The following is a 12,102-nucleotide window of genomic DNA, read 5'->3' on the forward strand; positions in this document are numbered from 1 at the left end:
TCATGATTAAAAACAGATTGTTAAATGGCGTCAGACGGGTATTTAGAAATAAAGATAGGGTCATACGAAGACAGTTCAGCCTTTAATACATAAAAGCTTAAAGAAGTCTTTTCCAACGTCGGCAGTTTAAAAAGCATTAGGACGTTTTTCTTATATATCTCTGTTTTTGTAGTTATATAATATGCATTGTATAAATTATGGTTATTATTAATGAATTACTACATGTATACAAATTGCGTTTTTATGGCTGTCACAGGTCACATGCAATGCAATCAATTTAATAGGAATAGGTCTCTTTTTTTTCTCATGTTGATGTTGATCTGCTCGGATTCTTCTGTTCGCAGGAAAATGAAGATAATAAGCTCATTGGTGGTTTAATATTGTATACTTATTGACTGTGTATTAATGGAATAGTAAGTTTATTGTCCCAATGAGCAACTATTGTCCTGAGGTGTAGCCGAGGGACAATAAACTTACTATTCCTCGAATATCCAGTCAGTAAGTGTTTTATTATATCGAAAAATACCTCAGACAATAAATGGCGGTGATAAATCAACTATCGTAATATTAAAAAGAAGAAAGCAAACCATAACGTTTACTTCATAAATATCATATGTATGGCTACGTCTTGCACTGACTTCAGCCCTATACTAGATACAATATATAGGTAAAACACGACGTCGTTACTTCCGCGTTATTTTCAAATTCCTCAAATCGCGAAATATAATGACGCTTGTGGTCAAATAGTTTCACCCAAGTCCAATAGTTGGAAAATTTTGACTGATCCAATAGTTCTAATCTTGTAATTTGCAAAATATTGTGTAGTTAGTTTATATAGAAAATGATAACTGAGGTATAATAGATATATTTATTATACTTCAGTGTGTTTTTTTCTATATAAAAAGTAATGAAATAGTTGTGCTATTTCATTCCACAGAACCATTTGCCAGTCAATAGTTTCAAAGACTATTGCACCGGTGAATAGTTTCATAATCATCTTTCCAGTACTTTTTCATGCTTATTTTTCATTGGACGATAATGATGTCATTGACTACTCTGCTTGGTTACGTATGCTTTGCAACGTCAAACTCCCGCTAATATTGTAAACGGTGGAATCTGTTTGTGTTGATTGTAACTTCACTTATACGAAGCAATTATAAAAAAAGGAAAGAAAAATCTTCACGGAGAATTTTTTAAAGATCTAAAATATAGTACCTTATTCTAAATATCAGTTCGCTCTCCGTATATTAAAAGTAAATTTTCGTTTGGTGTATTTTAGCTAGATTTTATTATAAGCACAGAAAGTTTAACACAAGTATTTCTAGCTTGATTGAAATTAATGAACAATTTGTTAATAAAAAAAGAATTATAAAAAAAGTATAGTTCATCATGTGCATATAAAGATATGTGACATTTTTGTTTTCTTTCAGATGATATATATTTACACTTTTAGAAAATTAGTTATTTGGTATATATATAAAATACACTCAATGGCTGTTTTGTTCAGTATAATAAAACACCTAATGACTGGTTGTGCGGGTAATAGCAAGTTTGTTGTCCCTTCGCATACCAACTATTGCTCTCGGCTTTGCCTCGAGCAATAGCTGGTATCTCAGGGACAACAAACTTGCTATTACCCTCACACCCAGTCAATAGGTGTATAATGTTCTGGACCATATGAGCATTTGGACCTATAGGTATCTTAAGATAAATTCTATCTTCTTTTACAGGACCACATTTGGTCTATACATCCAAATCGATACAAGTAACTGACTGAAATCCTTTAAGCTTGACATGTTGTCTGAATCTTAGTATAGCTGTTGTCGTGCTGAAGCTAGTCAACTAAAAGTTTCCTTACGCTGGCAACAATTGCATTGGGCATGTGTATGTAAAATAATACATTCAAAATATTTGCATACGCTTCTTAAATCAATGCAATAAAAAATCATGTGACGAACTTTTACAAAATTAACAGGAAAATAAAGGCTAAATGAAATGAGTGAATATAAGTAGAACAGTTTGGAAGGATATGAGTAGAACGGTAAAACATTAGATTTTTTTGTTTATTCTGCAAAATGGTAATTTGTTTCTTGATTAACGGTTCATTTAGATACTTTAAAAACAAATCAGTGTCGACATGTTGTGATTTGTGAGGAAACATCAATCATGACCCTGCAAAAGTGTATAACATGACGTAAATGTTTTCAAAGTTTATGTTTTTCTGAAAGTGTTTAACATTTCACATCGGTATGATACTTTTATTTTGATTATTTATTCCTTATATTTATCAATTTTGTATTTACTTTCTATCATAAATCAAATTATTCGTTCATTTTGTACTTATGTGTGTTACTACGTTTTCTGATTCAGTTAAGCTATTCGAATAGATATTTTATAGTGTGTCTTTCTATGTTGTGATGTTTAGATAGGGAGAAGGTTTGGTACAATTGAAACGTTTCATCCCACTACAATTGTTTGCAGCTGTCCTAAGTCATGAATATGGTGTTCAATAGTTGTCGTTTGTTTATTTGGTTCATAAGTGTTTCACGTTTCACGTTTTTATATTGGTTATACCGTTTGTTATAGGGCCCATTATAACTTGCTGCTAGTTGTGATCCAAGGCTCCGCTTTAAAGACGGTACCCTGACGTATAATGGTTAACTTTAAAAAAAAAAATGACTTGGATGGAGAGTTGTCTCATTTGCACTAATACCTCATCTTCCTAATCATAGTTTCTGCGCATCTGGTGCAAGAAAATTGGTACCGTTAATCTCATTACTACCACTGGGTCGATGCCTCTGCTGGTGGACTATTAGTCCCCGAGGGTATCACCAGCCCAGTAGCCAGTACTTCGATACTGGCATGAAAATACGGATTTTTTGTGTTATTAAAATTTGTTGTTACAAAATGATAGAAATTATAAATTAAATGTATCTCCCTCGTGCAAAGCTCTTATTCCTTTCACGGATTTGGCTATACTTTTTGGACCTTTAAGATTATAGCTCTTCATCTTTTATATAAGCTTTGAATTTCAAATATTTTGGCAACGAGCATCACTGAAGAGACATGTATTGTCGAAATGCGCATCTGGTGCAAAAAAATTGGTACCGTTAATCTTATTATTTAACTCCTGAGTAAATATTTGATTTGATTCATAAATCATGTAACACTGTTTCTCTAGTTTTAGTGCTATTTTAACAATTCTTGATCGGAGTTAGAAAAATGTTTCTCCTTAGAAGTGAAATAACTGTTCTAGGCAAATGACTGGCCGAAATTTAATTGTGACAACACATTTTTTTTCTGTACTTTACGATTGTGACGTCATAAAAACAGGTGACCATGTATGATGTCGTTACATATAAAGAACACAACTTTCAGCAAATGTTTTAAAAGGACGGATTAAATCATTAAAGAAACAGGTTCCATCGCTTTAATTCGTTTGTTACGATTTTTCTCTACTTTCAATAGTTAAATTATAATTATTTAAAAAAACTGGGCAGGCTTTAATTATCAATATTCAACTGTCTCGGGTACAGAATTATCGTATCAAACTTGTTGCGGAGATGGAATCTATATTAATCAAATTATTAAGAAAATACATTTATCGTTCTTTACTTGTGACACATTGGAGGGTGAAATAAACAGTATCGCATAAATTACCCGGACCATACGCGTATGGGCGGACCGTATGCGTCTTTACGCATTTGTGTCGGGTGGAGGTGACACAGGTTGTGGTTTAACATAGGTAATGCTTTAAATCAGGAGTGCATTTTGTAACAGTTCTTTTCATCATTTTTGCCCTAGTGAAATAAATGTCTGTTAACACTGTTTTAAGACCGGACTTCCAGAGGCCTTATGATGACCTAGACATTTTCAGTTATGATGGACCTCTATCTATTATAGTATAGACCTTGCACACAGCTTATGTAACATTGAAAAATGATGTAACGTATTATGACATCAAAAGGTTATATAGAAAGAGATCTAGAATCATTCGGAGACATTTATATACGTCTATACTAACGTCGGCTACTTTACAATAAATTATTTATAAATATGATTCATTTGTTTTTCTTTTTAAATATTAAATATAATATATTTAGATAATATTCATGGATTGTATATTCTGCCTTTTTATAACCAGTTGCATTCATTATAATCAATCTAAATTGTAATAGGAATAGTTCTCTTTTTTTCTGTTGATGGCGTTTATCTTATTAACAAAATATGTGTTGAATAAGAAGGTAGACTTTTTCAACAATGTTTCGGCATTCATATGGGAACGAGCTATGTAAACTTCTTTTTATTTGCATATGAGTTGGAAATTCCAGTTCATTTTATTTTACATTCAGATATATTAATGATGTTGATATCATTAACAATCAAAACTTGCTTGTGTGGGTTCCATCATTTTATCTCCAAGACATAGAAAATAAACAAACAACAGACAAGGCTTCCTCCGCCTCATTTTTAGACTTATACCTTGATTTGAACAAAAGCGGTCATATCAGTACCAGAATCTTTGACAAACAAGTTGATTTCAATTATGAAATTATCTATTTACCGTTATCAAAATGAGCATCTTGTGCAAACATATTTGTACCATTTATATTATTAGTAGTTATATGCCAATTTCACCTACATATGGGATATTCATATACTAGGGTTATGTCAAAGAACGGCTCATCCTTTTTCTAGAATACAGTTCATCGGAAGACATAGTTGATTAATATTCAGTATCAAATTCACAAATAACATATGATGGTTCACAATGTTGCCTGTTTCATCTCTATTTTTGACAGTTTCATGTCTGTTTGTATTGTTCGCACATTGTTGTCAATAGAGAAGAATCTTAAGTATTTAGTTGAGCTAGCTATAAAACAATGTGTAATCAATAATTTTATTCACAATAAAATGCCGGAACTAAGTCAGAATTATAACTTTAGTTTTTCCATCGTTCGATATATTTCTGTTTTGAACCCCCTGGAGTTCGGTTTTATGTTTTGTTACTCTTTTTAGCAGTGCATAATAATAATTTTTTCCTGAGATAATTAGCATTATTTTCTGTGTGTGTGTAGTGGGGAGAAGAGATTTTTCATAATAATAATGCTTTTTCTACCGTAGCAATATATTACTTTAGCTTTTTTGGCGAAAACCTCCTGCGTCTGGTGTAAAATGAAATTCAATTCTGGTATCTATGATTAGCTTATTGTCTTATTAATATTTAAGGGCGTTTTTCAATAAAACGTACTTTCCTGTTCCAGCCACTTTAAGAAAAATGTGTTTGATCTTTGTAAGTATTTTTTTGTGCAGTCAGTACATTGAATTAGATTTAACATTAGTAAGAAAAGAAACAGTTTATTTTTAGAGGGATTGATAATATATTGATTCCTGAATGGTCCAAAAACAACCAAAACGGCATGTCCCTAGGCCGCCTGTTCAACACTCATACTCTAAAATATCGTAAAAAATAAAAAAATAAATGTTATTTTTACTTAATATAAGTTCTTTAATAATTCAAAAGTATGTTCAGAGCCAACATATTTTAATAAAATTGAGAATGGAAATGGGGAATGTGTCAAAGAGACAACAACCCGACCAAATAAAAAACAACAGCAGAAGGTCACCAACAGGTCTTCAATATAGCGAGAGATTCCCGCACCCGGAGGCGTCCTTCAGCTGGCCCTTAAACAAATATATACTAGTTCAGTGATAATGAACGCCATACTAATTTCCAAATTGTACACAAGAAACTAATATAAAAATAATACAAGACTAACAAAGGCCAGAGTTGGGACAGGCGCAAAAATGCGGCGGGGTTAAACATGTTTGTGAGATCTCAACCCTCCCCCTATACCTCTAACCAATGTAGAAAAATAAACGCATAACAAAACGCACATTAAAATTCAGTTCAAGAGAAGTCCGAGTCTGATGTCAGAAGATGTAACCAAAGAAAATAAACAAAATGACAATAATACATAAATAACAACAGACTACTAGCAGTTAACTGACATGCCAGCTCCAGACTTTAATTAAACTGACTGAAAGATTATGATTTCATCATATGAACATCAGGCACAATCCTTCCCGTTAGGGGTTTAGTATCATACCATCATAACATATATGAGAAGAACATAACCCGTGTCATGCCAACAACTGTTTTTAGAATAAATGTCTTTAGTTATAAACAGCTTTCAATATAGGGTTTTTAATTTCAGAAGGTGTGTCCCTGACAAAATGTCCACTACGAAACGAAGTCATCAAAACTTGCCAATAAACAGTTTTATAAAATCAATGTAATTTTTGTTTGCAAGAGATATAAACATAAGGGTTTTACAAAAGAAGGGATGCTTTTGTAACGGCAATTAAATTGTTGGTAAGAAAAATTGCGCACATCAAATGGACCAGAGTGATACGGTAATTTTGTTATTGTTCACTTCGAAACGGGTCAAATCTACTTCAGTATCTGGTTTTAAAATTATGCAAAAAAAATATCAGTGTACAGCTTAATACATGCTTTGATGAATAAAAACAGTCTTGTTACTACTGCAAAAAATGGATTGTGGGGAAAAAATAAAATAAATGCGAATATGTCCCCTACGAAACAAGTATGAGAGAAAAAAAGTTTCGTAGTGGACACTACCACTACATGCAGCCTTTTTTAATCTTCTTTCAATCATATTCGTGCAAAACAAATAACAAGGGTTAGTTTCATGTAATTTTTATCATGTTTTTATTAACATATAATAGGGTTGATGTCAACTACAAAACTTTTTGTCCACTACAAAACTGTTTTGTCAACTACGAAACGCATCAACATGTTCACTACGTAACATGAGTTGTACCTTCCTATGTGAAGATCTGTCTAATATTTATCGATAAAAAAAAAAAAGGTTCTCCGATTCAGAAAAAAATGAGATTTTTCTAGTATATAAAGTAAACAAACTGGAATGTCTATAGGAAACATTTAAGATTGCAAAAATATATGTGTGTTTAGAAGCAGTTTCTTAGTGGACAAAAGTCCCCTACGAAACAGTACACAAAGTGTGAAAATAATATCATTTTAAAGAGTATTTAAGATTGCACTTTTTGTTTACAAATAGGTCTATAATAGAAGTATTCAAAATAACTCTTGAAATAGAATTTTAGACAAATTGATTTTCCATTTTGTTTAGGTCTGAAAGTTACGCTTTTATTGAAAAACGCCCATTAACGTTTTTACGACAAATTCAAAATCTGGACACATTGTTTTTTAAATTTCTATCGATGAGGATGAGATTTTGTCTTCCAGAGGCCTTTTGATGTTGATGTTGTTGTTTCCCATTGACGCTTTTCATTCATACACTCCTTTTAAGTCACACAATAAAATACTCCATCAAACACAAGGTTTTCGTTACAGACATCCCCCTATTCTAAGAATAACTAAATCAACTACACAATCGTAATTTGTTTTTTAATAATAAAGTATAACTGTCTGTAATACATTTATATCATACACGGATTTCATAAGTCATTTGATTACACAGGATTTCAGAAGTCGCAAGTTTTCTAAACAAATTAAATCACTCTATCTGTATTTCTTTGACGAACAAAATAAAAACAATGTAAAGATAGTACTATAAAAGTAACTAAGAAGTTCATTAGATTGCTATATTCAAATTAACATACATCATAAATCTAATGCAACATTTAAATTAAATAATCATGAATATGTTAACATTTAAACTACTACAGTGTACGCAAATAACTAAATTAACGGTTTATTATCGTTTAAGATGAAGCCGAACGATTGCATGTGTCCTAGAATAGAAGCTACTTGCTAAGCAATGGTACAACACTGGCAGGTATACAACGGTACAGATGAAACTAAAAATATATAAAGATAAATATTGCAAGTCTATTGGCTGTATTCAGGAGAATTATATAGGAGCAATTATCAAGTAATGAATAGGGTGTCTATTTCAAAGCTTTGAGCTTTTACGTGCAGCGTTTTATAACTGTAATCAATTATTTAATGAATAAAATCTATACAATTCTTCTCATCTATATATATTATATTTTTGCTAACGAATAAGTTCCAATGTCTCACTTGTGATGCAATTCTCCAATATGAAAGTTTGAAACAATGCAATTATTTGTATATTGTTAAATGTGAGGCAAAACTTGTATATGCTTCATTAGACTGTTTATTACGTCTATGCATTTAATGCGTTTAATGTGAACTGATATTTAGGTTCTTTTATTACGTTTTTCATTGGTTGTTATTGAACAAGCTTTTGTTAGGTTGGGGTAATCTAAGATTGGTAATATGTGACGTTAGTCTTTATGTTAGTATTTTTTTGTGCTATGATACGATGTGATAAACTGGGCGCTTTCTATTTAGTTCTACAGTGTTTACTTGTGTAATTCCATTAAGCACAGTTGCAGGGCAGATTAACACAACCCTGAAATATGTTGCCCGTTATTGAGTTCATTGCAACTCAACTGACCTTATATTTGTCTTTATATTTTGTAATGTGTATACAATTTGAATTTCTCGTGAGCACCTTTCGAGTAGTTGTCACAGCAATAAATGCAAATAAGTCTTTTCCGGGAAAAAAAAACCGACGGAAAAAGCAGTTGTCAGATACCAACAAATACTGACGAGTAGTATGAAAAAGAACTGCGAACATTTCTACCAGAGCAAACTCGAATATAAATGGTTATATTCAGCTGAAATTGATAAACTTACATTGTCCATGTCTCCTTGGAATGACGCCCATTTACTGGCAGCGCCGATGATAATGCCGGTTTGTCTTGTCTGAATATCACCTGTGTAAAATAGGAAATTACAGAACAACAGCTGCAAATAATTGAAAACTCATTTGAAAAGCTCACGTTTAAAGTTTTGAAATAGTACCGTCGTGTAAATATACTTATCATAGAAATTGAAATGTTGTACGGCAGACGCGAGTGTGGTATACACAATTACCATCAGTGACATTCGAGAAACTATAAGTTAAAACTAGGGGAAGACTTGTGTAAAGTGTAGAAAAGTCAAATGTTTTTATACTATTGGAAGATAAAAGAGTCTTAGATAAGATCTTGAGAATTAATTAGTATCCACATCTAATTCACGCCACCTCTAGTAGGATTTTTCACAATTACTTTAAAGCCCGGCTTTGATTGCTGATAAAATTGTGATAATTTAGAAAGAGGTTAGTGCACTTGGAGGACCCAGGAACATACCGTTGTTTGAAATGACATTTATGGGGTTAAAGTATCCAATACAATGATGGAAGATCCAGCATTTCATCTGGTTGAAAGTAAATTATTATTAGAAATGATCGTGAAGTAGAACTTAAGATGTGAACTGATTAATGATGGATATAGCCCAAGAGTTGATTGCAGAGGAAACTGAATTAAGATGAAGGATATTGCTTTAGGTAGATAGTAAGGTAAAGTTTAAGAAGCTTTTTTTCTATTCAAATGCGAACTGGATTGAGAATTCCAAGAGGTTTCCAAATATAAGTCGTACAGAGAATGAAGTTTTGAAAGGGGTAGTGAATAAAGCTTCGTGCGAATATTATGAATACCTAACTGCTTTTATATAAATCACAACCGATCATTAATACAGACATTATAGAGAGTATGGGATGTATAATGACAGTAATACTATCTATTTACCAGTCAGAAAGGACTGAACGACCATTGAATTTACAGCACAGATCATCCTTTGGCCATCGTAAATATACGTCACAGAATTCATTGCTCCAGGCTGTAATCAGATACAAATATTAGTACAAGTCAAAATGTTTTTCACTTCTCTTTAAAAAAAAATGTCAAATTGATTCAACAACATTTTCTATTCACAATTCATGATGATTTAGCTATAGTTTTCAAATTCTATTGATTTATTCGTGTATCTTCGATAGTTGTTTTCAACAATTGTTTTGCTACAAACTTGAATAGATTGAGTTTTATTCCTGCCGAATTTTTTTCTTGCTTGGTCGCCCATTTTATGATACAGCACTTTCTCCCCGTCATAACGTTTTTCCTAATCATTTCAACCGTTATTATGAAAAGCGATACAATTTATGAAAAGTCTTTTTCTTATAAAAATCATTGCTTCAACATCGTCATTAACGATGATCTAAATACAACATAATACAAGAAAACTATTTTTAACCTAGATATCTTTTGGTTTTTTAGCTCACCTGGCCCGAAGGGCCAAGTGAGCTTTTCTTATCACTTGGCGTCCGTCGTCTGTCGTCGTCGTCCGTCGTCTGTCGTCGTCATCCGTCGTCTGTCGTCCGTCGTCGTCGTCCGTCGTCGTTAACTTTTACAAAAATCTTCTTCTCTGAAACTACTGGGCCAAATTAAACCAAACTTGGCCACAATCATCATTGGTGTATCTAGTTTAAAAAATGTGTGGCGTGACCCACCAAACCAACCAAGATGGCCGCCATGGCTAAAATTAGAACATAGGGGTAAAATGCAGTTTTTGGCTTATAACTCAAAAACCAAAGCATTTAAAGCAAATCTGACATGGGGTAAAATTGTTTATCAGGTCAAGATCTATCTGCCTTAACGTTTTCAGATGAATCAGAGAACCCGTTGTTGGGTTGCTGTCCCTGAATTGGTAATTTTAAGGAAATTTTGCTGTTTTTGGTTATTATCTTCAAGATTATTATAGATACAGATAAACTGTAAACAGCAATAATGTTCAGCAAAGTAAGATTTACAAATAAGTCAACATGACCAAAATGGCCAGTTGACCCCCTAAGGAGTTATTGTCCTTTATATTAAATTTGTACATTTTTACTACCGGTAACATTTTCCACAGAAACTACTGGGCCAAGTTAATTATAGATAGTGATAATTGTAAGCTGCAAGAATGTTCCGTAAAGTAAGATGTACAAACATATCACCATCACCAAAACACAATTTTGTCATGAATCCATCTGCTTCCTTTGTTTAATATTCACATAGACCAATGTGATCGACACAGGCTCTTTAGAGCCTCTAGTTATATTTCATATCTTAAAAAAAAACAATTTGCACATTGCTGATGATTTTATAATCGCTCTAGTTGTATGATTGATTAATACCCTCTAATATACTAGGCAGTATTTATCCTTGTTACCTGAGTAAACTTTGTCATCTTTTAAATCTATAAATCTGCTATAAACTGGATATCATAAAGTATTCTAAAGCTTTTTACAGATAGCAACTGCCTTCTTTTATTAATAATATTATTAAAAAAAAAAGTATACTAAGAATAACTATAATTGTTATAATATCTTATGAAGTAGTAAACTTTTAACTTGTACACCTACTATGTACGGGGCTGATATTTCTGATGTTCCTTTGTCTGTTACGGTACGAAAAAGAACGGTGTTACTCCCACGGTTGGCTACGATCAGTAATGATGCTTCCTCAAGGTCGCTTCCGATACAGTTAGAAACCAGTGCCTCACTTTGAATACCGGAACCAGAAGTTTTAAACTGGAATTCAATGACCAAGCGATTTTTTAGTTCAACATTAGAGAATCGCCAAATGTTTAACATACTCTGTCCATTGAAGGCCGCTGTATGTCCGTTAAGAACGATGTTGAGGAATCCTGCCAGAACGCCATTGCTAGAACTGTCTGTTATACCACTACTGCTATTGAACTCATAAGAAACATCCGGGCCACAACCTACAACTTTAAGAGACATCAAATATTACCAACTATGCTACTGTTAACTATGTGTTTTACACGAAGTTCTAATATACTATTACACATTTATGTAATTCGAAATTTATTTGTACTCTCGCAAGCCAAACCGCTATAATATTATCAATTGATTGATTGTCTTTAACGTCATTGTCAGCACGGTTAGTTATTTTTGGCGTTACGTTATTGTTAGAACCACCAAACTTCAGCAAGAACGTCATTAATAATAAGAGGTTAACGTATTTGTCGATGAAGAAATGTAAGGACTATGAGGAATTTCATTGTCCACGCCCATACATGAAATTGACGTCTCGTCATTGGATGAATATATATTGTTAATATTGTTGTTAATTTACCAATCGCAAAATTCATGGCCGTGTGTTTAGTCATAAAAAAGTAAATAA

At 32.5% G+C, this 12,102-nt stretch overlaps 1 protein-coding gene across 1 annotated transcript in view; it reads right to left on the reverse strand.

Moving 5' to 3' along the window:
* Positions 1-7,652: 7,652 nt before the first annotated feature.
* LOC134718240 (uncharacterized) overlaps positions 7,653-12,102 on the reverse strand; it is a 53,106-nt gene continuing 48,656 nt past the window's right edge. Inside the window, exons 10-13 of the mRNA XM_063580734.1 lie at positions 11,319-11,686; positions 9,667-9,757; positions 8,732-8,811; positions 7,653-7,866 (exon numbers count right to left, since the gene is read on the reverse strand). Coding sequence (XP_063436804.1) covers positions 7,813-7,866; positions 8,732-8,811; positions 9,667-9,757; positions 11,319-11,686 — 593 coding nt within the window. The 3' untranslated portion in view covers positions 7,653-7,812. The remainder of the gene's footprint in view (positions 7,867-8,731; positions 8,812-9,666; positions 9,758-11,318; positions 11,687-12,102) is intronic.

The sequence above is a fragment of the Mytilus trossulus genome, chromosome 5 (assembly GCF_036588685.1).
Source record: "Mytilus trossulus isolate FHL-02 chromosome 5, PNRI_Mtr1.1.1.hap1, whole genome shotgun sequence".
Taxonomy (NCBI): Eukaryota; Metazoa; Mollusca; class Bivalvia; order Mytilida; family Mytilidae; genus Mytilus; species Mytilus trossulus.